This window comes from Heterocephalus glaber, unplaced genomic scaffold, assembly GCF_053883595.1.
Source record: "Heterocephalus glaber isolate CG9 unplaced genomic scaffold, H.glaber_assembly_v1.0 deba00001461, whole genome shotgun sequence".
Classification (NCBI taxonomy): Eukaryota; Metazoa; Chordata; class Mammalia; order Rodentia; family Bathyergidae; genus Heterocephalus; species Heterocephalus glaber.
The window spans coordinates 37,645,687-37,673,058 of record NW_028258308.1 but is presented as its reverse complement, the minus strand read 5'-3'; the positions used below and the strand labels follow the sequence as shown (position 1 = coordinate 37,673,058).

Genomic DNA, 27,372 nt, shown 5'->3' with positions numbered 1-27,372 from the left:
TTGGTTCTGGCACCTGCCTAGCAAGCACAAGATCCTGAGTTCGATGCCCGGTACCAAAAAAGAAAAGTGGATCTAAGTAGAGTCTTATTGGCAAAAAGGCAAATTACCATCAGTGGCATTTGTATTTATCAAAAGGAGAATGAGAAAACAATTTTCAATGATATTAAAATAAAAACAATTTTCTCCATTCTCTTTGAAAAATACTCTTCCTTCATGACTTGAGTGCTGTTACTTTGCTAGCATTTTAACATTTTTGGAAATTGAGAGAAGAGACAATAAAAGTGCTGTCACAAGATCATTAGGGCAGTTGTCTGAATAAAATAACTGACTTTGTGCTTTGTGATCATCTTTCTGTTGTAACCCCAGAGTAAATGAAATCTCAAGCTTTTGAAATAGCTTCTTTACCCAAGAATATTGGTATATTATTGATTTTAGGTTTCTGTGTTTTAAATTTATCAGTGTCACACTATATTATTTCCAACTATAAGACAGTAAAAACACTGATTTTGGATCTCACAAAAGGAAATTATAGTGGATTACACATGAAAGTCTCTTCCTTTTCTGTCACATTTCTTTCCACAATGAACAACTCATATCTTCAGTATAGTAAGTGACAACAGACAAGGAACTTGAGCATTTCTGCAAAATGAGAATGAGACATGGCTAATATGGTACAAGGTGGTTTCAGTCGTCCCTCTCCTACTTGGCTTCTCCAAATTTGGTGGCCATCTCTGCCATGACCACACCAGCCTCTTTTGCTTTCAGAGGCCTGGCTGCACAGATGAATGAGAATCCTCAGGCCAGGTGTTATCCTGATGGAAGAGACAACTTCTATGGAAGTTTACCTAAATTAGGCCAGACTACATAAATCTGTGGTCTGTGAATTATGAATTGGAGGCCCAATATGGGTCTTGTCTGTTTTTGTGAACACTAGAACATAGCCATATCTATTTGTCTATTTTTTTTCCTGGCTGTTTTCACACTACAAAGGCAGGGATGAACAGTTGCTGAGTGGTGACAACAGATTCCCATGAGCCCTAAATTATTTACTCTCTGGTCCTTTACAGAAAAAAAAAGTGGCTGACCCCTAGTTTAAGTCATTTTCATTCTACAGATAGGCTACTTTTGAAGATCAAAGCTAGAGAATAAAGAAGGTGGGAAATGCTGCTCTTTGAAATTGAATATGTCAACTATAAAAGATTTCAAGGTACAAGTACATTACATATATTCATGCTATTCTAATTTGGTAATTACTATGACAATGTCAAGGGGACCAACTAACATCTGTTGTGAATCTACATATTCTGAGCATTAAGTTAGAAATCTTGCATGAGTTAGGCATTTGACTTAAAGGGAATTTAGCCTTTGCTAGAGATAGGCTCTTAGGAAAAAGAAACAAACCAACAGGTCCTCCAAGGGCTCAAGTTTATGACACCAAAGAAAGAAACTGGTAGGGGTGTTGGGCTCCAGCATAACCAACTGATGCTCATGAGTCCCAGGACACAAAAGGCCACTAAGCCTTGTGGGGAATGCACTCCCTCTACTGCAGGACCTCAGAAATGAATGGCTTTGGGGGAGCCGTACACATTTTAGGTCTTATGTATAAGGTTAAGTGGAGATTAAAATAGAACTAGGCAGTAAAATTCTCCTCCTATACATTAATAACAGCATCTATGGGTACATAAATACTTTGTGGCAGGTTTCCTCCCCCCCAAATAGTAACTTCAAAATTATAAAATTGGGGGTATTTGCTTTTACAATGCCCCCTACTCTGCTGAGTAGCCATCTTTTCCCCATCCTTTAAAAAAAATCAGTAATCTTCCTTTATTTAAAAAAATCATAATATGTTATAGTCAGGATGAGCTAGAGATTTACTTTCAATTCTATGAACTGCATTTCTGGAAAAAGAAACAGAGGGATGGCAAATGGCATATTCAGGTCGACTGGGATAGAGAGCAAAACCAGTGTTTTGAGTTTCTGTCCAAAGTATTCTCTGTCTGTCTGTCTGTCTCTCTTTTATTAGATAAAATTATGTTCTCTGGGTTAGTTCTGTATTCTGTGTTCCTGTGATCAGAATTGAACTTGAAACAATTGTGGTACTCATTGAGACTATAAATAAGACATCTCATCCTTCATCAGAATTGCTGGGAAATAGCAACCCAAGCTGTTTTTCTTGTGCACTCATCTATTTTTATATTCTTTCATTTTCAATAGGCCTTTTCAGGAATGCTATCCGTCCTTTCCGGGCCTGTCTGCTACCGTACTCTCAGTTTCCTCTGGCAGTGATGCATTCAACTACTTTCTAGCTGGACCCTTTGTACTTGGCTTCCACTTCCCATGTGAGACAGGGAGCCCCACTCCATCCCTTCTTGGCAGAGATCTATCCTCCCTTCCAGAAAAGAAAGGGGCAGGTAGGATGTCTGTGCAAATAAAGAACAAAAAATGGAAATGAGAGAGCTAGCCAAAGAGAAAGAAAATAAGGCTTTGCCTCAAAAAGAAAAAAAACACATAGTATCAAAGGAAAGGGAAACAAAATGATCCTGGCAAAACTTGTTCTCATTTCTATTCATTCTGCAGCACACAGAGGGTGGACTGAAAAGAAGAGATTTCATTTTTCATTGCCTTCTCCCTGTGAGTCATCCTCCAAGCTGAGGTCAAACCTGTCAGTCCATCAGGGTTGCTTTGGATAGCACCACTCTGCTCTTCCCATCTGGAGTCATCCAGCCCATTGAGAGTCTGTTCTGTCTGTAAGTCAGCTCCAGTGTGAGCTTTAGTGGTACACTCACTTAGGTGTCTGTCACCTTTCTCTTATTTGATGCCTTCTGCCTTCAGCTGATAGTAATCATCAAACTTCTTTTTCATATTCAGCAATCACTTTCGCAGGCTGTGTATGAATGTGTTAAGGGTTAAATAATGCCTATAGTTAACAGTGTTAAGGAGGAAGTATGAGGAATTCGCTGCTCTGTGTCTGTGACAGCAGCTTATGCTGTGCTCTGATCATTCACAAGCACTAGGATGACACAGTTTGAGCCTATTTGGGCGAGCAATTAACACAGAGATAGGACCAGAACCAAAGCATAGCTTGTCTTAAAAGTCTCCAGAGGTAGAGGGGGTGACAGGAAATACTGCACACAGTATCACCTTAGAAGGACCAACTCTCAAATTAGGTCAGAGAAATCCATAAAGACATCAGGACCCACCTGGATCCCAGCCAATTTATTTTCCCAAGTTCTCCCAGTGAAATCATCAGCAATTACCTGTTGATGCTGTTTTTCTGTGCTAACATCTGCCAGTCCTTGCCTTTGGCATTGGGAGTGTCAAACGTAGCACAAATCCGCTGTCTGATGGAGTAGGGGATTTTGAAGGCTTTGGGGCCAGTCTGTGCAGGGAAAGCACTGTCCTCTTGTGCAAAGAAAGTGATGGTTTCTCGTTCACTCTATAAACAAAATGAGGAAAGCATTACTGACAGCATTTTTATTTCTAAAAATCTGTGTGACACAACATGCTTGCCTGTTCTGATGGATTCTATAAAATATGTTGATAAGTTCCCTTCCCTTAGAAAATGGTAAAGGACTTATCTAGTAGCCTAATGAACTGTGGACTGGAGATTTGCATAGCTTCTTCCACTCAGGGGAGTCACAATCACCAGCTTCCAACATCCAAAGAAACATCAGGACAAAGCAGAATTAGATCTTTCTTTTTTGTTTTAGGTTCACAGGGATAGATCTAGAATTAGGAAGAAAAGCTACCAAAGGACAGATTCAGAATTGGTATGAGGAATGACCCTCTGACAGTCATCCTGCCCAAAGATGAATGGGCTGATCAAAGAAGCCTGTTAGAGATCCCAGGTTCGCTTGGTGGTTCTTATTTGCAGGCTGTTTGTGAAATGTCAATTGGCTGTACATGATGTTTGTTAGAAAATAGGCCTGGTTGGGAAAACCAGAAAGAGAACTTATTGTATGTTAGTCACAAAAAAAGTTGATTTTACTCCCAAGTCGTAAAATTGTGTGATAAATGTTTTGGTTTTGTTGTAGAATTAAATCCCTTGGGTGAAATAGACCTACCCACGAGTTATAAACAGCTAGACTAGCTTTGTGTAGGAATGCAGATTAAAATGCTTCAGCCTGTTGTCTGCTTACCTCGCTTTTAATTGAGGGCTATCCAAGGAGGATATGATATTTCAGTACATCATAGCACTTAGATCATTGTGTCCAAAATGAAATCACACAGAAATTTGTCAGGTTGTAGTAGTTGCTGATAATTTTATGTGGACTAACAGAATATTAAGGACTGAAAAATATCTGAATGAACTACTTCCATGCTTATTATATGTTATAAAACTTAAGGTGTTCTACTGAAATAAAGTCCCTATTCAGTTGAGAGATTTTCCTGGGTGGGCCTGACCTAATCAGGTGGCCATCAAAATAGGGAAGAGAAAGCTTTTGTTTGGAGGCCTTTTATGCTCATCTTGAAGAAATCAAGCAGCCATGCTGTGAACTGGCTGTACAAGGAGCCCTGTGGCTAGGAGCTGAGAGTGATTCTAGCCAACTCCCCCACACCAAAAAAAAAGGAACTTGAGTTTTTAGCTACAAGAAACTGAATTGTGCCAACAATCTGAATGCTCTTGGATGCTGGTTTGTCGACAAGAAAATGTCCCTAGCCAGCATCTTGATTTCAGTCTGTGAAATATGGATCAGGATCTGGGAATGCCATACCTGGACTCCTGACTTACAAAAATTTTGAGGTAATTCATGAATATTTTATTCAGGTAAATTTGTGGTAATTTGTTATATAAGCAGCAAAAGAAAAAAAACTGCTACAAGGTAAAATTTAGACAGGAGATATGAAACTGAATTAAGGAACCAGTTAGAACAATTTAAACATCAAGAAGTTCACTTTGCACTAGGAAGTTATCTGTTGTGTCCTCCCTCAAGTTAAGCACATTCTTCTTGAATGCTCCTGAAGTCCTTCTCTTCTCTTCCATGACTTCCAGTCTTCACTTCTCTGCCTACTGTGGGTGTCACAGGCACAGTGGGCCTTTGCTTGTGCTCAGACTCATACAACCATCAGACATGGCAAGTCTCCAAAAATCTGTTAACCGATTACAACAGTTGATGTAGGGACTCTCATAATGACTAGCACTGTTTGTGATCTTTCTGTAATCGGTGAAAACAACTACATTTCGAAGGCTGTCTTTTGGAAACAGTGTCTTAACCCAACATTTCCAAAGGGTATCTCGGATGTTCTGGGAAAGAGCAGCTTTGTGACAAAATACATTTGAAAAGTGCTTCGGATTACACCCTCTTCTTGGTGACTTAAATTACATATTATCACATTAAATATATTCTACTTGCTGATTTTAGTTTTATTCCTTGGTGTATTGCAGAACAATGCTCATGAAAGCTCTTTCAATATTTGCAGTTAGAATCATCCCATAGGAAAAGGATGATTTTATGAGTCAGAAAATCACACTTTGGAGTAAGACCTACATACTTCCTTGCTGGTGACTTGGGATGCTATGTGACCTCAACCTCAGTTTCTTAATCAGCCTTTTGGAAATTTTTATAGACCCTACTGAGGTTATGAAATTTGGTAAAAGTCACCCAGGTAGCTTGTGACATAGCTGGAAAAATGAACAGAATAGAATTTGGGTACCCTAATAACTGCACTAGTGCTCATTTCCCTGTTTCAAGTGCAATACAGAGAGCAGTGTGCTTTGAAAAATACCCTGGGAGTGATATTAGCATTATACTTTGGGTATTTATGGTAGGAAAGGCTTCATAGAGAAAGCATATGGGTTGGCCTTGAAGAATTAGAAGGCATCAACTGAATAGAAATTGGGTGGATAGGTACTCTCCATGCAGAGTGGGCAGTTCTGTTCTGAAATATTGGGTGTTTAGAAAATAAACCAACTCAGCATCTTACTGCACAAAATGGGTTACAAGATACATCATTTTTTATCATAGTTTGTAAAATTTCTTTTAGTGTCTAAAAATGCAAATGAAGCAAGAATAGATTCCTTATATATTTTCTCACTTAAAGAGTATGGTAGAAACTAGACAGAGAAAAAAAAAATCTACGCAAGTCAACAGAGCAGCTGTGATTGGAAAATAGCACCAAAAGGTGTTGAGAAAAGTTGGCTTGAAATGGAAAATATAAAAGTCTGGGCCAGAGAGTGGCTGAACATAGAATAGGCTGGTACAAGCCCTCCTGTACCTGTGAAATGTCCACCAAAATTTGTCTTTACTGTTGGATGAAGAAAGACCACCTTGATGTATAGTGTCTTCAGAAAAAGCTGGAGACTGGTCTTCTTTGAAGGTAAATAAAATAATATGTGAGACAACCTTAAAATGAGTATTTTTCCTATTTATAATACTTTAATAAGTAGGCTCAATTTCCCTTTTTAAGGTTCTAAATTTAAATATTTTCCATGTGCAAGGACAGCACTTTAGGTAACATTTATGATGCATTCTATAAGACATCTGGGCCAGGTAATAATCCTGTAGATACATCACATTTTCTGATTGTTTAAATTAAATATGCAGAGGAACAGTAGATTTTCATGCTCTGCACATCTGAGATAAGCGACTGCTACCCGGTTAGCTTAGGGAGTTGTAAATCAGTGAGCGAATCCAAGTATTCTGTTTTATAACAGAAAAATTATCCCCCAACTTCCACTACTTTTGGAGGAAAGATAAGAGAATTGCTTGAAGGGAAAACTATAAAGTGCAAGATCCCCATTTAAGTCATTTTACCAAAAAATGTCTTCTGTAGTATAATAATAAGGAGTGATGAAATAAATTACTTATGGAATTATTCCTTCTTAATATTAACTAAAATTTTTATTGTTCCTGTTTAGGTGGGTAATTCTGCTTTTTAATATAAAAAATAAAAATAAATATGGTCAATTGACCATAATCATTAGGTAATACAATAGGGTTCAGTTTAAGTGTATTTGTATTAACAATAAAAATTTTAAAATTTAAGGGGAACTAACTTCTAAAGATTCAAACAACACTGGCAACTCTAAAGAGCAAAAAGGACATGTCTTACTAAAGTAATTTTTAATTTTAAGGGAGTTATTAAGAATTGTATTTATTTGGAAAACCACTTAGATAAGAGGCATGGGGGAGGGGATAGATATGTTGCTGAACATAAAGGATCAAATGCCTTCAATGATGATAATCATTGCATAGATGTAGACATTTAAAACAAATATTTTATATATGTGTGTGTAAATACATATGCATACACATACACACCCACCTCATGCTTTTATTATTAAATAGAGGAAACAGTGATGCTAAAACAATTCATTCAAGTAAGATAAGGAATGGGATCTCTGAGCCTAAATATACAGGAATTTAAAGGGAGTGGGTACTAAAGAAGAGAAAAAATTTCAAAGACATTTGTGGAAAGCTTCAAAAGTTTCATATTATTGTTTCTGATTTTAATCAATAAATCCCTAATTACTAACTTAGGAAATCCATGTAACTGCAGTATTTCCCAGCCTGGTAACCATGATGTGTGGTGCACCTTCAAAGTGATCTATGACCAAACTTACTGCCTGACAGACCTGTCTTGGATGTCCCCTACCTTCTCCACAGGTAATCACCATTTCTCTCTACTTTCTATATCTTCCATTTTGCTTGGACCATTCACTACAGAAATCAAGTAATCATTAGAGAAAAAGAGATTTTATTCATCAGATATATCATCAGATGTATGCCTTTCCCAGGAGTTACACAGTCCCACAACTGGAAGGAATTTGTGTATTATTTAATCAAGATATCATCTGTAGCTGGATCTACATGTAGGGTATTTATTCTATTCTTGAGGCTCTACATAGAACAAACAGTTGTTCTAATACATCACACAAATGGTTCCATCCCACTCTTTTTTTCTTTTGAAGAGAGGACTTCTCAGTTTTCGTATTACTCCTTTTATGTACCCAAAGTTCACATTGTTGGTGCTGGGGGATCTGTCACTAGTGCCTGGACTCCTAAGTGAAAGTTCATGCTACGGACAAGGCCTGAAGCAAAGGCTGGCAAATCGCACTGTCTTGTTTGGGTCCCTGAAGTAACACAGGACCTCTCCCTCATCCCATTGGCTCAAAGATCTTTGTCCAGAATGTTGACCTCCTTGAGATTTTTACATCATTTAAAATTGTAACAGTAGTAACTCTTAACCCACAGAATAGTGATAGTTATATGATATATGTGAAAGTAAATGAAACAGTATCTGAGATATAGTGGCTTTCAAAAGTTATTAGATTTCGTCTGACACATAAAATGTTAACAAATGAGATTTGTCTAAGGAATACAGTTTATTACAAAGGGATGGATATGCACTGGGTCAAATTCCTGCAGTAACATTTGAAGCAATTAATAAAGTGATACTTGGAAGGATCAAAAGGGCTTAAAAGCCTCTAAAATGCAGTAGCCTATGAACCTGATGACTGTCACACAAAAATGAAAATCTAAGTATTATTCTAGTATTTGTCTCCCATTGTAAGAAGCTACAATGATGACGTCTTTTTCAAAGCATTTCAAAGTAGCTTTAAACTTGTACAGCAATAGAAAAGGAATTGAAGATTAAAGGACAGAATTAGATGCATTAGCTGATTTTCCTTGCTTGCACTTCAAGTAATTTATATTGGTAAGGAGTAAAGATACCGGAATGGACCAGGCTTATCATATTGTCATTACATAAATATCTTATAATAGCAGAATTTGACCCCCAATATCTACCTAGATAAAACAAAAACTCTTAAAAAAACAAAACCTTCTAAGCCTGGAATTCTTTTGATGACCTGGTAACAGACATTAAAGGAAATTTAGACTGAGGAATCTCTATGTTTTGCCTTTTCATTAAATACTAGGTCTTTTGTGATTTTCCTTTTGTTTTTATTTTAAAACTTTCTTAAAATTTTTATGTTACTTTGAAATGTATCGTGTTAAATATGTCAGGACTGTGAAAGAAAGTTCTAAAAATATCCTACCCCAGGTTTCAGAATCTACCTTCCCCATCAAAACTCTTTTAGCACAAAATGCTAACTGGCAAAAATAACTGCAAATACTTAACATGTCAGTTAAGACAGCTATCAATTTTAAGGCATGATCCACTCCTCAGAATAACTATTTGGGGAGTTAGCAGTACTCATTTTTCACAAACAGTGAATTGTAATGAGAGTGGAGATGAGTGATAACACTATATGGCTATGACTTTTCAAAGCAAAAAAAAAAAGATCTGAAACTAAGTTGTATGTATATAAATGTCCTTAAGCTTCTGTCAGGCCTAAATTAAGAACTATATTTTACTTATGTTTCTCTACATTTTACTTATATGTTTATCAATCAATTATACAGATGAACAGTGAAATATGTCTGTTTTTCTACACTTTCCAGAAATTACCTTAAAACTGGGAAATGAAGGCATCAGATCCTCTGCTACTCTCTCTCTCTCTTTTTTTTTTTTTTTGGTACCAGGGATCGAACTCAGGACCCTGAGCTTGCAAGGCAGGTGGTGGTGGCGGAACCACTGAGCTAAATTCCTGCCCCAACTCACTCTTTTTGACCCTGACAATTGAGAAAGGAATCCTGTGTCTACTGTATAAGCTCAAGTCCAAAACCATGAAGTCACTCAGTGGTTTAGGCCAAATAAGAGCCACTGTAGACATCAGGTACCTTTTGCAACAGTTCCCAAGTAAATTCTCCTTTGATTCCCATTTAAACCCTGCCTTTCAATAGTGATATTATTTGGACAAGATCCCATGTCTCTTACCAATTCCAATCCTTTCCTTTATAGAATTGGATTCATTTCAGCCCTGTCCATCTGACCCTGTTGTCTCTTACTCTGCAACAGGAATCTCCAGAATCTCCACAGATAGCAAAATCTGAGGATGCTCAAGTCCATGTAAAGATCATGTAATACTTGCATGTAAACAATGTTCATCCTTCTGGATATTTTACATCATCTCTAGATTAGAATGCTTAATATAAACCTATGCAAATCATTGTTGTAATGTTTAGGGGATAATAACAGGATAAAAGAATTCTGTACATATTCAGTACAGATGTAATTTTTGTTTTCAAAATATTTTTAATCTGTGCTGGTGCAATCCATGAATGTAAAAGCCCTGGATACCAAGGACCAACTTTATTATTACACTGATGAATCTAGGTTCAGTTGCATGTGGACATATAAAACCATGAGCCTGGAGGATATTAGATAAAGTATTGTTAAAGACAACAAAAATCCCAGGTCCTGAGGATGGAATATATATAAGGCAAGTGATTTCTAGAAAATTGGTCAGAACCAGCTGGAAAACAGCCCAATGGTGATCTTGTGCCCTCTTATGGTATGTATTTTACCTATACTCTCTGAACTCAGTCTGTAATGCATCTCAGCTGGTATTCCAAGCCTACCAAAGGCTATAAATCTGCTTGTCATTTTGTGCATGGAAAGTCCTGTCCTTCCCTAAAAGTCCCTCCTCATAGCCTATACTTTCTGGTTAGTTAATTTCCCTGGCCAGTAGAAACACAGTTCAACCCTCATCCTATGAAAGTTTATTTTCCTTTATCAACGATGAGAATAAAAAGGGTTTGTGCATTTTGAAGCTTTTTCAGGCTTTGAAGAGCACAATGATAGGGATAGTGTTATTATTCTTATAGTGCTTTAGAAAGGGAGTCAAAAGACTGGTGCCTCCAGGACTCACCTCTAGGATGGATGTCTCCACTTGGAGGATCTGTTCATGGCCTTTGAGCTGCCGGATGCAGATTTTGCAGGACAGTTCCGTGGTAGTGGGCGTGTAGCGCTCCAGGGAGAAGGCACAGTGTAGGGGCTGCCGGTTACTGCACCACACGCGAGAGAATGGGACTTCCTGCAGGGGAGATGGAGGACAGAAGGGGGCATGGTGTGCAGAGCCTGGCTGAGATGGAGACTAGAAGACACTCAACAGCAATAATTACTATGATGATGACAAAGATCGCAGCAGAGATAATTGCCTAAGAGACTTTAGTGGAATTACTGTAGAAATTATGTTCCAGCATGGGCCAAGCAGCACATAAGTAATTAATGTCAATTCCAACTGATAACATTTGAATTCAAAACTACACTGAAAGAACTCAGATTTCACTTGATGACACACACAATTAAAAAGAATGCTGTCAAAATTAATCATTTTTTACTAAAAATTATTCTTCTCCTACAAGACAACTAATAATCTATCCTTCTACCTAAGCCCAGGGTAAGATGACATCTTCCAATTTAAATAAAACTTGTGTTAAGGTACTGACTAACCAGAACTTATCCCTTCTACTACAGACTCATGCAAAATTATATGGGAACACAGTATTGCCAACATATCCAGCATAAGAATAAATACCTACTACAAAATGGTACACATATATACACATCTAAGAGAGAGACAGGAACACATTGAGCCACCCCAGCGTGATACAGTTTGGCAAGTCTCCATTTTGTTCAATTCATGAACTCCATAATTATGTATAAGGCTTTACATGCTACTAGATAAACAATAAGAAATAATAACCATTTAGGTTTGGTTCCTGCTGTCAAGAGACTTATAGACAAATTGATTGACAAAGTAATTTTTAATAAATGAGAAGGAAAATTATTCCTTTTTCTTAACACTAGCCAGTGCATGCTACCAATAGGACTGTGCTCAGGAATATGACTTTACAGTGCATCTTTTAATTTTGTAGTGTACTAAAGTCTTTCCTTCTTGCGCAAATGTGGTTGGGGCCAATGGCAATGACCATGTATACCTCTAGTAATCCTCAACCTTACCTTTTTCTCTGTTTCTCTTCTCATTAATTTGCTGTATTTTGTGGTTATATATGTAATATATATATAATATATATATTATTAAAACTGATAAGTGGCAAAAAGTATATCAAGTCTGGAAGTTTGGGACTCTGAAGTGTGACTGGCCCTGAAGCTGTCATGTGTTACTCTGCAGCAGAGGACACCTCTGGTTGGTGGAACTGCTCAGTAAACAGTAGAGAAAGGAACTTTCCCTAAAACACTCACAAATGTTTTTTCATTTCATCATAATATATACATAGAAATTCTGCCATTTCTCCTTGTTATCTAAGCTGATTCTCTCCCTGCTTCTCCTGAGTCTTCTTTCATTTTGCAATCTATGGGCAATTTTTACTTTGGAATCCAAACTCTTCTATTTTTCTCTCTGCCTAGTGAAGTCTTCAAGCTCCCATCTGTTCACATATTCCTGTTTGCCATATCTCTGCAGAGGGAGCTACTCCCTACATCTGTGGCATTTGTCTCAGGTCATCAAATCCTGCCAGTATACTCCTAAGCATTCAAAATAATTTTACTTGGTCTTTACATCTCTGACAACTTCACCTATTTTGTTTTGTTTTCAGTACTGAGGACTGAACCCTAGGTCTTTATGTTAAGCTATATTGCTAGGCTTTTATTCTTTTATTCTTTATTTTAAAACAAGGTCTTGCTAAATTGCCAAGGCCAGGGTTGAAGTTGTGATCCTCTTCCCTTAGACTCGCAGAGTGCTAGGATTACAGGCATGCACAACTCCTAGATCAACATTGTCTTTTAAGAGATTGTCACCAACTCTCTTCCACTGTCATTCAGCTCCAATTTTCCTATTTCTATACATTGCATTATAGAGCTAACTATAGTGGTCTAATCACGTGTCTTTAGTCTATTAGATAAAGTTGATGAGAGGTTTGGGGTTTGACAGGGGAGAGAAAGCAAGGGATAGTGTGATGATCTCTCTCTCACCTCAATCACGGGTGGGGGACAACTGACATGACCGGATTACACTGGAACTCTGTTCTGCTTCCATGATTCATTGGCAAGGGGCAGTGTCTCCTGCTACCTGGCATGTTGAACATGTCTCCTGCTTGGTCCTCTAAGGCCTCTCTCAAGATCTGTGACTGTCCTCTGTTTTCCAAATTCTTACTCTTCTCAGGTCTGGAATGAACTCTCTTTTCCAAATCAATACATTTTCATAGAGTTACTTTGCACCTTCCCTTTCAATGAAAACAACTAAAACATAAGTGCTTTTAGCTGATCAAGGAAGTTTCCTTTGTCCACAACCAAAATTTAAGACACTACAGTATAATGTAAGCATTGGACTGAAGGGATAGAAAGAGCCATACTCAAGGTCCAAGTCTCAAACAAACCTACATTTTCTGCAGTGGACTTGAATCCTCCATAATGAGTAACTTCCTAAAAAAGTGACAATGAACACATATTTAAAAGTGGCTTCTCTAGTATCATTTGGTAAATTTCCTGTATTTGTTCCTGAAAATACTGGAAGGGAGGTAAGAGAATAATGGCTACTGCAGAGATAATCTTTCCTTAAGAAAGAAATGAGAATCATTTCTTTTCCCCTCCCTCGCTTTTTCTCTTTCCATGACAGTGCATATAATGAAAACCTTTTAAAATTTTGATTTTAAGGTAGAATTGAAGGAATATTTTTTATTGTTGACTTGATTAGCAACTGCCAAGAGTACTCAACAAAACATTTTAAAAGAATAGAATTAGAGACACCAAATCACCCCACTGCAGACAGGCAGCCACCTGATTCCACATTACCAAGGCTCAGAGGACACCAGACCACCAAACCAAGGTACTGAGTCCCACTGTTCCCGGCCCAGAGGTAGGGGCTTCTGAGCTGTCGTCTCACTGCTCCTGGTCCAGAGGAAGGGGCTTCCTGGTCACCATCCCTCCCGCTGCTCACAGCCCAGAGGAAAGGGCTTTTGGGCCACCTTCTGTCCCACTGCTTCTGGCCCAGAGGAAGGGGCTTCCGGGCCACCATCCCACTGCTCCTGGTCCAGAGGAAGGGGTTTCCCGGCCACCATCCCTCCAGCTGCTCCCAGCCCACAGGAAAGGGCTTCTGGGTCACCATCCCTACCACTGCTCCCGGCCCCTGTCCCACCTCACCCAGCTCAGAGGAGGTAATCCGTGCAGGCGCTAACAGCCCCCCGCACCAGTCGAAATGAGAAAACACATAAACAAGTCTCAAAACCAGACTTCCAGATCACCTACAGCAACTCCAAAGGGAAATGAGATGGAACACTCTGATACTCAACCACCTGGACCCACTGAAAGGGCAACAGAAGGGGATCTGGAAAAAATGAAATCAGAAATAATTTCTCAGATAACAGGAGAAATTGTGCCCCTAGTGAAGACATGATTAATAAATCTAGAGAGGAGCTGAGGAACATGATGGAATCCCAACATAAGAAACAAATGGAATCCATAAAACAGATGCAAATAGATTTTCAGGACATGAAAACTCCACTGAAAGTCTACACAGCAGAATGAGCCAGTGTGAGGACAGAATTTCAGACATAGAAGATAAGATTGCAATTAGTGGCCAGGAAAAGAAAAATTGCTTCAAAATTATTAGGGAACATGACAAATCAATCCAGCAGCTGCTAGATGATGCAAAGAAGAATAACATAAGACTGATTGGGCTCAATGAAGAAACAGGAGAGAGTGCAGATGACATAAAAAAATCTCTTCACAGAAATAATGGCAGAAAACTTCCCAAGCAGGGAAAAAGAACTTGACATACAGATAAGTGAGGCATATAGGACTCCAAATAGCCTTGATCAAAAAAAATCTACACATAGGCATATAATTGCTAAGATTCCAGGAACACAACAAAAGAACAAAGTTCTCCAAGCAGTCAGAGAAAAGAAACAAATCACATACAAAGGAAAGCCCATCAGAATCACAGCAGACTTCGCAACACAAACCATCAAGGCAAGAAGAGCTTGGAGTGACATATTCCAAGCCCTAAAAGAAAACAGCCTCCAACCCAGATTGATGTACCCTGAAAAACTATCTTTCAAAATGGATGGAGAAATAAGATACTTTCACGACAAAGAGCACCTTAGGAACTTTGTGAATACCAAACCAGCATTCCAAAGAATTTTACACAATATCCTAGGAACAGACATTGAGGATCACAACTCCAGGAAGCAAAGCAGAATGAACCCATCTGGCATGACAAGAAATTAACTGTAAAGGGGGAGAACCCAACAAAAAGAAAAAGTCATGGCAATGACAAGTCAATATGTTTCAGTTATAACCATCAACGTTAATGGTCTCAATTCACCAATCAAAAGAAATAGACTGGCAGAATGGGTCAAGAAGCAAAGTCCAACAATGTGCTGCATACAAGAAACACACTTCATTCAAAAGGAAACTCATAGACTGAAAGTTAAAGGGTGGAAAACAATACTGCATGCAACAGGAACCCGAAAAAAAGCAGGAGTAGCTATCCTCTTGGCAGATCAAGCAGATTTCAAACCAACACTAATTAAGAGAGATGAAGAAGGACACTACATCTTTGTAAAGGGAAGAATCCAAGAGAAAGAGCTGACAATCATAAATATCTATGCACCAAACACTAGTGTGCCCAACTATATAAAACAAATACTATTGTTGTGTCCAGATTGTGAAGTCCCAAAGACTACCAGGAGGCCGTTTTTGATGTAAGCACACGAGGGTCGTTTATTTAAGCTTAAGCAGGGACTCTCAATTGTCACCGACATAGCGGATCGAGATTGAGAGCCCTGAGTCCCAAACTAGCAGGGTTTTTATTGAGAATACAACAAGCTTTGGTTATTAGTAGCCAGGTGATTGGTTAATACTTAATACATATGAAGTGTAGGGTTTTGGTTGGCTAGGCTTTGGGGGTCAAAGGGGATTAAGTATTGGTTTTTGTAAGGGAGAAAGGGGCAAAGATTAACGGCCGGTTGTCACATACTGATCGTTAGCAGACCCACTGACTAATGGCCGCATCTATCTTGTGTGGATAGTTAGCTCATTAACTGCTTATCTTATAGATAGTGTGCCTGGAACGCTCTTTCCCCGGGTACACAGGTGGTTGGGTAATAAACTCAGGAATTTCAAGTGGTGAATTTTTAGTTTAAGCACAAATTTGAGAGAACAAAGGAGACGGCTCCAAAATGGAGTCATTTTGGTCCCACACTATCGGACATGAAAAGCCATATATGCACTAATACAATTGTAGTGGGGGACCTCAACACCCCACTGTCACAAATACATAGATCAACTAGACTAAAAATAAGTAATGAAATACTAGAACTCAATTGAACTCTTCAACAAATGAACTTAACACATGTTTACAGAGTCTTCCACCCCACAAAATCAGAAAACACATTCTTCTCAGCTGCACATGGGTCATTCTCCAAATTAGACCACATACTCACACATAGAACATGTTTAAGTAAGTGCAAAGGAATTGAAGTTATCCTCTGTATATTATCAGACCATAGTGTGATGAAATTGGAGATCCATAGCAAAAGAAACTCAAAAAATTTCATAAACTTGTGGAAATTGAACAACACACTTCTGAATAACCAATGGGTCACAGAGGAAATTAAAGAAGAAATCAGACAGTTCCTTCAATTAAATGACAATGACAGTACAACATATCAGAATCTATGGGACATAATGAAAGCAGTCTTATGAGGGAAATTCATAGCAGTGAATACGCCTATTAGGAAAACAGAACGAGCCCAATTAAACAACCTGATGCTGCACCTCAAGCTTCTAGAAAAAGAAGAGCAGGACAACCCCAAAGCTCATACAAGGGAAGAAATTATAAAGATCAGAGGAGAAATCAATACAATGGAGACTAAGAAAACGATACAAAAAATCAATGAAGCCAAGAGTTAGTTCTTTGAAAGAATCAACAAAATTGATAAACCTTTAGCCAACCTTGTCAGTAAAAGGAAAGAAAAGGCCCAAATCCATGCAATTAGGAATGAAAAGGGTGAAACTACAACAGACCCAGCAGAAATCCAGATGATCATCAATACCTACTTCCAGAATCTATACGCCAATAAGATGGACAACACAGAAGAAATGGACAGATTCCTAGATACATATGAATTACCAAAGTTGAATGAAGAAGACCTAAAAATTCTGAACAACCCAATATCAACCAATGAAATTGAAAACGTAATTAAAAACTTATCACCTAAGAAAAGCCTGGGCCCTGATGGCTTCACTGCTGAATTCTACAAGACATTTAGAGAGGAACTGCTGCTGCTACTGTTTAAACTCTTCAATGAAATTGAAAGGGAAGCAATACTCCCAAATTCATTCCTGGAAGCAAGCATCACCTTGATCCCCAAAGCAGAGAAAGACCCAGCTGAAAAAGAGAACTATAGGCCAATCTCACTAATGAACATAGATGCAAAAATCCTTAATAAGATACTGGCAAACAGAATGCAGAAGATCATCAAGAAGATCATACACCCTGATCAAGTGGGATTCATCCCAGGAATGAAGGGATGGTTCAATATACGAAAATCAATTAATGTAATACAGTACATCAATAGAGCCAAGGACAAAAAACATATGATTATCTCCATAGATGGAGAAAAAGCATTTGACAAAATCCAACATGCATTTATGATAAAAACCCTACAAAAATTGGAATAGATGGTCTCTACCTCAAACTGATAAAAGCCATCTATGAAAAACCAACAGCCAGTATCATACTAAATGGTCAAAAACTGAAATCCTTCACACTAAAATCAGGAACAAGACAAGGATGTCCACTATCACCACTCTTGTTCAATATAGTTCTGGAAACATTAGCCACAACAATTAGACAAGAGAAAGAAATAAAAGGAATAAAGATAGGAAATGAAGAAGTCAAATTGTCATTATTTGCAGATGACATGATACTCTATATAGAAGACCCCAAGAACTCCACCAAAAGTCTTCTAGACTTAATAACCAAATTCAGTCAAGTAGCTGGTTACAAGGTCAACACACAAAAATCAATAGCTTTCCTCTACACCAATGACAGACTCACTGAGAGAGAAATAGGGCAAATAATTCCTTTCACAATAGCATCCAAAAAACTGAAAGACCTAGGAATCATCCTAATGAAACAAATCAAAGACCTCTTCTCTGAAAACTATGGCACTCTGAAAAGAGAGATTGAAGATGATATCAGAAAATGGACAGACATCCCCTGCTCTTGGGTAGGAAGGATTAATATAGTGAAAATGGCCATACTTCCAAAACTGCTATGTAGATTTAATGCAATTCCAGTTGAGATCCCAGCAGCATACTTCATAGACCTCGAGAAAACAATCCAAAAATTCATTTGGATCAATAAGAGACCCAGAATAGCAAAAGCAATTCTAGGTAACAGAGACATGGCAGGGGGTATCACAATCCCCAATCTGCAACTCTACTACAAAGCTCCTGTGATAAAAACAGCATGGTACTGGCAAAGAAACAGGCTTGAGGACCAGCGGAACAGATTAGAAGATGCAGAAACAATGCCAGACACACTCAGCCATCTTATCTTCGACAAAGGAGCCAAACACCCTCACTGGAGGAAAGATAGCCTCTTTAATAAATGGTGCTGGAAAAATTGGGCTTCAACTTGCCAAAGATTAAAACTAGATCTGTATCTCTCACCAGCCACTAAACTAAAATCAAAATGGATTAAAGATCTAAATATTAAAATAGAAACTCTGAACCAGTTGGAACAGAGGTTAGGTAGAACCCTTGAAGACAGCGGTGTAGGAAAAGATTTTATGAACAAAACCTCAGTTTCCCGTGAACTAGCACAAACAATCAACAAATGGGATCTCTTCTTATTAAAAAGCTTCTGCACAGCAAGAGAAACCACCAGCAGTGTGAAGAGACAATCCACAATGTGGGAAAAAATCTTCACCTGCTCTTCCTCACACAAAGGTCTACTATCTCGAATCTATAAAGAACTTTGAAAGATCAGACCTCCCAAATTTAAAGACCCAATCCAAAACTGGGCATCTGAAATGAACAGACACTTCTCAGACAAAGAAGTAGAAATAGCAAAAAAATACATGAAAAAATGTTCAACATCAGTGGTCATTCGAGAGATGCAAATGAAAACAATGCTGAGATTCCACTTCACTTCAGAAAGAATGGCTGCTATCATGAAATCAACCAATGACAAATGCTGGCGGGGCTGTGGGGTAAGAGGAACCCTGCTCCACTGCTGGTGGGAGTGTAGACTGGTGCAAGCACTGTGGAAATCAGTATGGAGATACCTCAAAGAACTAGGACTGGAAATCCCATTTGACCCTGCTATTCCACTGCTGGGGATCTTCCCCAAAGAATTAAAAGAATCATAGCACAGTGATATATGTGCACCCATGTTCATAGCAGTGCAGTTTGTAATAGCTAAAACTTGGAAACAGCCCAAATGCCCATCAACTGGAGACTGGATAAAGAAAATGTGTTTTTTTTTTATAAAATGGAGTATGACTCAGCCATAAAAAATGAGAAATTAGAGACATTTATAGCTAAGTGGATGCACATTGAGGCAATACTCTTAAGTGAAATAAATAGGATACAGATGTGTAAATACCGAATAGTTTCTCTGGTGTGAGAAACTGAAAGTGTAAATAAGGACTAAATGTATAATAGGTCATGTGAAATAGGAAGAAAAGGGGCAAAGGGGAAGGAAGTGGGAGGGCTAAGGGAAAGGATAGAAGGGAATGGGATTAATATGAGAAAATGGAAAAATAGGAACAAAATTTTTGTAAATAGGGAGGGCTGGAAGGGTTGAAGGGAGGGCTGGGCAAGGGTGAAAAACGAGAACCAAGAGAGACTATGTAAAGGTGCAAATTTCCAATGATGAATGTCATTATATTGTATACCTAAAATGTACCAATGATTAGAATGAATAATTGATAATGTAAAATAGGAATAAAAGGTCCAAAGGGGTAGGGGTAGTGGGAGGCACAGGGGAAAGGAAAGAAGGGAAAGGAAAAAATGATGAGAAATGGAAAAAATGGAAATAAAGTCTTTGTAAATAGGGAAGGGTGGAGGGGGTGAAGGGAGGGCTAGGAATGGGGAAAAAATAAGAAGCAAGATGCATTATATAAAGGTACAATTCCCAATGAGAAATGTAATTGTGCTGTATACCTACAATGTACCAATAAAAGAATTTAATACAAAAAAAAAAAGAATAGAATTAGAAGCACTATGATTAGTGTGTTTCCAGGACAAAAATCTTTGCCTTCACTTATTAAAAAAAAAAGAACCCCAGAAAACAAAAACAAAATCACCAATGCACTTAGGGAGCTGAGAGAAATTATGCAGGAAGTAATATAAGAGGATAAAGTGTGACAAAGTTATGGGTGTTTAAAGAATTCCGGAAATGTTTTCATTCTGATTCCCATTATAATTAGGTTTCTAGCAGATGGGGAGAATATAAATCATATCCTAGCAGGAGACAGACACTGAGTTCTCCAAGATACATAGCATGCTGAAAAGACAGCTGCTTTTATCTCAGGGATGTGACAACCCGACTTTGTGTTTTGTTGGATTTTAAAAAATAAATAATTGATTGTATACTGTTTATTACAGCTCCCCCACCCCACAGGCAGCAAGGAATAAAGAAAACCGTGATTAAGTAGCTCTGATGTCCCAGTAACCTACTGAGAGCACAGCATTTACCTCCTAGAAGAGGGTTGCTAATTCCTACCAGGAGAGCAGTGGGAGGGCAATACCATACTCCTAACAATGCTAGCATATTAAAGCCTGAGAAGAAAACGGGCAGTGATTTATTGTTAGGGGTGGGGACAAGCACTGTGTGCCTGAATTTTGCTTTGAACCCAGTTGAATGGGTGTTATACACCCAGATTTTAAAAGAACACACATAACCTGTCCTTTCCTCTTATCCATCATACCTGGAATTATGAGCAACAATGGCTATAGCATGACATAGCTAGAGTCCTCCAGAACCTCTACCAACACGATTTCAAATGTATGTGGTCCTTTTATACATAGGCCCTCATCACGTAGCTCAGGACATAGCATGATCTCACATTAGTCTAAAATCATTTCTCAGTTTGTGGCATCTGACAGTAAACATTCTATGGATTCATTGGGCCCCTCCTAGGCCTGTGTTCCCAGAAGAAAGTAGCTTGGTGCCCTATGTGAGTAGGGTTTGGGTATCTAATTGCTATATGTCAATTCGTAGAATTTCAATCTGAAGTTAGAAAAAGGGAAAGAAGACAACTGTACCAGAGATTTTTCATGCATTGCTTTGAAATATGACAGGATAGTTTACCAGTTGAAAAAGAGATCTACACATGGTGTCAGGAATAGCGTGATGTTCTGTCTCCAGAATATTTCTCTGGGATAACATTAAAAAAGCCCTGGTGGTTCCTGACCACTGAGCCCCAATGCAAACCCATTCTGAGTTATCTATGCCAAGTTTGTCAGCGTACATGATGTTCTACAGGAGGATCAAGCAGGCTGAACACAAACTCTCCCTTGAGTGCTTACATCTAATGCCCAGGGCAAACACAGCATGACCATTAAACCAAACACAAAACACATTCCCACAAGCTGATGGATTTCAGTTACAGCAGGGGCAAGGAGATCAGTGGGTAGGGTGGGCAGAGAGAAAGGAAGAACAGAGCGGAAAGCCATTTTGGGTAAGAAAAATGAAGTGGAAATGAAAACTCAGTGGCAAGCCTCCCGATACAGAGAAAATTAACTTGTTTCTCAGCCTTCCAAGACTCTTTCAAATTATGCTCAATTACAAAAGGCAAATATTTATACACGTTCACAACCTCTGCGCAATCCAACCCATCCCAGCAGTGAAGCTCTTTGGGTTTCCTCATGAGCCAATGCTCTTTGGCTTTGGTTGGGCCTGGTGAATCCTCTGAGGTCAGGATCACGGAGCTCTCTTCATCTCCTCTGCCCAGGGCTCACTTCTGGGGTCCCTGTTTTTGGAATTATTGCTTAAGAGCTGCTGCAAGGTAATGGCTTTTTCTTCTGATTTTTTATCTTCAAGCATTAAACTTAATAGTTACTTTGGACTGAATCACACATATTAGATCCAATGAAATGAGGCCCTAATATCCCATAAAGATTAAGACATAGGAATTTGCATGACTATCAGGACTCATTTTAACAATACTCTGAAGTTCAATTTGGACTAGAAACTTGAATACTGCTTACTGGAAAACAAAGACACCTAGGTCTTGAATGTCAAAGAATGCATTTATGAATAGAAGATCTCTTTCCACAAGGTAACCTGCTGAATGTGCCAAACACACAAACACACACACATGCACACAATTCTTTGTGGCCATGAGAGATGCTTATATTACTTTAAATGTTCTAAAATTATATAGGGTGGGGCAGTTCTAAGGCAATAGGAACTCTAAAAACAAAAAGTGTAGCCTTGTCCCATATGAAATGGTTTGAAGCTGGAAGGTTGGTGGTCCAACTTTTTTCTAACATGGCAAAATTTCTTCTTTGTGACTTGGCTCCTTCCCATTCTGAAACCTGGAATACTTGTATATAATCTTAAAGAGAATCCTGCAAGGATGGAAAGGTCAGGCATCCCCTCAGGGTTCAGTGTCTTACACTGATGGGCTTGAAAACATCCTGTGATTCCAGACCAAGGTGAATCCACCAGAAGTTTTTCTAGGTTTAAAGAAATGTCCTGTCACCTGAAGCTCGGGTGACTATGACTTAAGAAATTATGATGGAGCAGGGCAAGGTGAGGTACATCTATAATCCCAGGACAGAGGGAGGCTCAGGCAAGAGGATCAAATGTTTGAGTCCTGTCAAGGCAACTTAGTTAGACACTGTCAAAATAAAAAAGGAAGGGGATGGGGGATGTAGCTCATTGGCAGCATGCCCCTGGGTTTGATCCCCAGTACAGAAAAAAATAAAAACAAAATAAATTAAAATAAGAACAACATCCCCCCCCACAAAAAAAAGAAAGAAAAAAATTGTTTGACTATCCAGCTCCTTATGGGGACAGGACTTATTAGTGGGAATTTCCATAGACTTCTGCAGCAACATTGCAAATTGAGAAGAAATCTTTTCATCCTAAGCGTGTATTCAAATTCCCTAAAAAAATGATTCAAAAGGACTCTGAGTCATTCTGCAAGGCTTTAAGAAAAATCTCAATTAAGAGACATACAGACACTAATATCTTTATATATTTATAAAATGATTCTAAAGAAGCATTATCTTGCCTTTCCTTTTCTTGTAATTTCTTCCTCTTGACTTGCCCAATCCATTTGGTGGCAAGTACTTCACAGAAGAATGATAGCATCTCTTGTCTTTAGTGACCACATCTCTAACTCAAAGTTGTCCCCTGAAAAAGTATGTCGGTAATATTCAATATATTCACTGCTGAATATGATGAAAACAATGTCTCACAGTTAATTTCTATTGCCAATAAATAAACCCTACTCTCAAGTTGGCAAGTTGCTATCTTCAACCTACACTGAGCAACAATCCAAGAACAGAGAGGAGACATGTCATATTACCTGACATTCAGCACCTATTAGAAACTGTGAATTTATGACAATACATTTCATTCCTTCTGTGTAGCCCTGAATATTACATCTGTGTGACAGTTTTGAGATGAACTCCATATTTTAAAGGAGTAGGAACATCAAGAGGATTTTCACTAGGTTATAGCACATGGTTTCTATGAAAGCCCATTTGGCCAGTACCTGGCATGCAGTGAATGGTTTAATTCTCCAGAGGAATGGAGGAATGTCAAGGACAGAGATCTGGAGACTGAAGGTGTTCCCTTTGAAGTGCAGCAACTTTGGTTCCTCCAGTAGCTGTCCACCTTGATGCCTTTCATCTGAAACCACTTCCTACAGGAGAGAGAAGACCAGAGGAACAACAATGAAGCATACAGCACTTTCGTCTGTGGGTACAGATGCTCACTACCATGTGTCTCTTGGTGATGGAACAAAAGCATAATAGAAAAACACTTCTTTTAAATCTCCACATCCCTACAAAGTTCTGGATGAGGACTGAAAGCTGCTGAATAATAAGCATTGGTCAGCAAGAGACAACTCTTTTTTATGTTGCACAGGCTTTATTAAGTGGCTTTCTTTAAAACTAAAAGACCTCTTCTGGCCACAAGAAAACTGTAAAACTGTTGAGTTTCTGTGATGGTATGAATTTCATTCTGATAGGACCATAACCGATGGAAGTATTTATATCTAAGCTGCACCATCACTGTATTTCACCATAAACATAGACACATGCCTTACCACTCTGTTTCATTATTCTCCATAACACCAACATTAAAGATTTTTCTTTTGGTGGACAGGCTCAAAATAGATGTTCCAGAGTGCATGTTTTTTTGTGGCAACATTCATAAAAGCTATTACGCCAAACACCAAGAAAAAATAAGTTATTTATCACATTAGCTTTTATTCAGGAAAAAAAATCAAATTTCTCATGTTAAAAACATATCTTACACTAAGAAATCTTTATATCTAGTATGAACAAACCCTACATACATTCTATTGAGTAAGCATTTAATTGGTTTTAAACTTGTGGTTAAAATTATATTGAATAGATGATAGGACAAATAAAATAATAGGACAAGTATGTATTCTGTAAAACAATAAGCTAGTGTGAAGGTAAAGCTTTTCATATGACTGCAGATAAGAGATTTCCCTAAATGCATTATAAAATCACCATTAATTGACTTACAATTTCCTTGCAGAGCTAGGAGAAATGAAAAAATAAAAATCCATTATGCCCTATAATCGTCTCAAAAAGGTTGTAGGAAATAAGGCAAATAAGTTTATAGATACAATAAAACTTGCACTTCAATTATCAATGAATAAGAGCAGCTTTTTGAGTTGTCATATGTACATATGGCATCAGTAAAATCATGGGCAATTTTTATTCTTCAAGGACACATAAACTGTTAATAGGTTGCTATTTTTTCAGGATGAAATGACTGAATTTCATTGTCCTTTTTTCCAGCTCTTTTGGTCTCACTGGTAGGAAGAGTGGTTCTTAGAACCTTGATGGCAGCACTGAGCTGGATGTTCTGAGACAGTTACTCTATTCATGCTGTCCAATATGGTAACCATTAGCCACCGTGACTATTAAAGCACATGAAATGTGACATTTGTATTTTTAAGTGGTTCTTAAATAATTGTGATGCCTGGCTACGTTAGGGAATCAGTAATACAAATATCTCTGAGTGAGTTCTGAGTCATTCACATGCATGTGTCATCCCAAGAGTGAGGACTGAGAGTCACTTGAGTTTTCCTATCTGCCTCCTATATTTCAGCTAAATCAACTGTTTAATTGATTTCTGAGTGCAGGAGGTGGTAATGATGGAGGTGGTAATAACAGAGGAAGTGCTATTCAAGCTGATCCTTTTGTAGGTTTAGGACATGGCCACTTGGAAAGGAGGAGAGAATATTGCAGACAGTGAACAGGGAGTCTACAGAGGCATGGTGACCAGACTCAGATGGGACAGGAAATTTGGGTAAGAAGAGTGTGGCTGGAAACAACATATGTGAATGGCAGGGCCCAAATCACAAATTCTTGCTTGTCACCTGAAGATCTTGCATTGTATTTTAAAATAAACCTGCTGCTCTTGTTTTAAGGTATGTAAGAATCTCCTGGGGATACATATAATCAAAGAGTACTCATAAGTGAAAGATGAAAGCACAAGATTCCAATCACACTTCTTTGTGGTCTTTGGCAAATTTCTTGTTTCTTTAGGCCTTGTTTGCTTACCTGGGTTTATTCTTAGCCAAGCAAAATAATCAGCAAGATAATATATTATCATTTTTGCAATTCTGATGCAAGGTTAGAAACAGTTATAAGAAACATGCTTATTAAAACTATATTAAGGCCACCACAGAAAAACAGTGTTAACTCTCTAAGGTAGATTTGAACTAGGCTCTCTGAAGTGTACTTCTTTCTTTCAATCTAACTTACCTAAATGCCAGAGAAAGTCCAGGGAGATGCAGTGACTGGTTGGAGATTATCCATTACCTAGTGTAGTGCTGGGCTATTTTAATATTTAGAAATTAGGCAGAATCATCATATTAGAGGGGAACTTAATGGAAATTTAGATCACTCACCCCTGGTTTACAGATGAAAATTTGGAGGCCTCTCCAGAATTGTCATTTGCCTAAAGTTACATGGTTAATGAGTGAGCAAAGACTAGAGCTGAACAGCTTCATCACAGTCTGTTGCCATTTTCTGCTAGAGCTCCTTGCCTTCTCTTACACTATGGTTGATATTTCTTCATAGAGTTATGGAAAGTCCACACTGCTATTAACTCTGTCTTATAGTTTTCTTATTGGATATATATATATGACATAAGTCAGTTTGTATTTGTCGTGGAGTTGTATATACTGGCTAGACAGCCCTTGAAATGCAGACTGAAGAATATTAGAAATTTTAAAAATGAATATTTCTTTATAATTATTACAGAGGAAAAGGATACTTTTAAAAAAGTTATGCTTTAGGCTTCCAATTTAAATACAACCGTAATTTATTTTTTGTAATTTTAGATTATTAATTTAATCTGTGCATACTGAACCAACTATATGCAATTAATAGTATCTCATAATCTCACACAAAATATTAAGCAATTACAGTAATTCTGTAACAAAACAATTCATTGTTAAAATGAAAAATCCTAACGATGAACTAATCACTATATTTACACATTAGTAAAGACAGAGTTGGCTTCAGCATTAAATAAATAAACTTCTCAGTACAACTTCTGAAACACACTTCAAACAGAATAGAGTCTATTTAATAGAGACTTCTAGCCAAGCCCTTAGACTACTGAACTCTCTGGGCCTGGACATCTGTATTTATTTCATTGTTATTTGCTACACATGGATTGAGCCCAGAGCTTTTACAATGAATATCCCTAGCCCTTTTTTTTTTGTTTTTTTTTTTTTGTGTGTGTGTTTTTGAGACGGGATCTCATTAAGTTGTTAAGTTCTCCAAGGTGGGTTCAAACTCGCCATCCTCCTGCCTCAGCCTCCCAGAGTGCTGGGATCATAGATGTGTGCTGGGATCACAGATGTGTGCTGCCACACCTGGTGACATTTGTATTTTTGAGTGGTTCTTCGATGATTCTGATGCCTAGCCATTTTCTGGAATCAATGATACAAATCTCTCTACTAAGTGACTTCTGAATGACCTGGATGCATATATTTCCCTAAGAGTGTGGCTTGAGAGTTAGCTGAAGTTTCTATCTGTCTCCTGTATTCCAGTTAAGTCAACTGCTTAACTGATTCCTGACTTAAGGAAACTAGAAAACAGGGTCTGGCTGGTTGCTTGTATACAAAAGGTATCGGAAGCCTCTGGACTGCAGTTTCCTTGGCACTCTACCTCTTCATTTCATATTGGGTGTTGCAAGTTCTGGAAGCTGTGGCCAGGAAATATTGGTGCTTTCTGCCTTGCTGAGCTCTTTCTGTTGATTTAATGAGACAGGCAGCAATATTCAGGTGTGCTTCAGGGATACCAAAACAGGCAGGGTGA

The 27,372-nt window shown here is 38.2% G+C and overlaps 1 protein-coding gene across 11 annotated transcripts in view; it reads right to left on the bottom strand.

Moving 5' to 3' along the window:
• Positions 1–27,372, bottom strand: part of Unc5d (unc-5 netrin receptor D) — a 546,216-nt gene that overhangs the window by 14,924 nt on the left and 503,920 nt on the right. For all 11 annotated transcript variants that reach the window (XM_004855393.4, XM_004855394.4, XM_087217280.1 and 8 more), the window contains 3 exons: positions 23,553–23,702; positions 10,718–10,882; positions 3,258–3,436 (listed from right to left, as the gene is read on the bottom strand). In XM_004855393.4, coding sequence (XP_004855450.2) covers positions 3,258–3,436; positions 10,718–10,882; positions 23,553–23,702 — 494 coding nt within the window. The remainder of the gene's footprint in view (positions 1–3,257; positions 3,437–10,717; positions 10,883–23,552; positions 23,703–27,372) is intronic.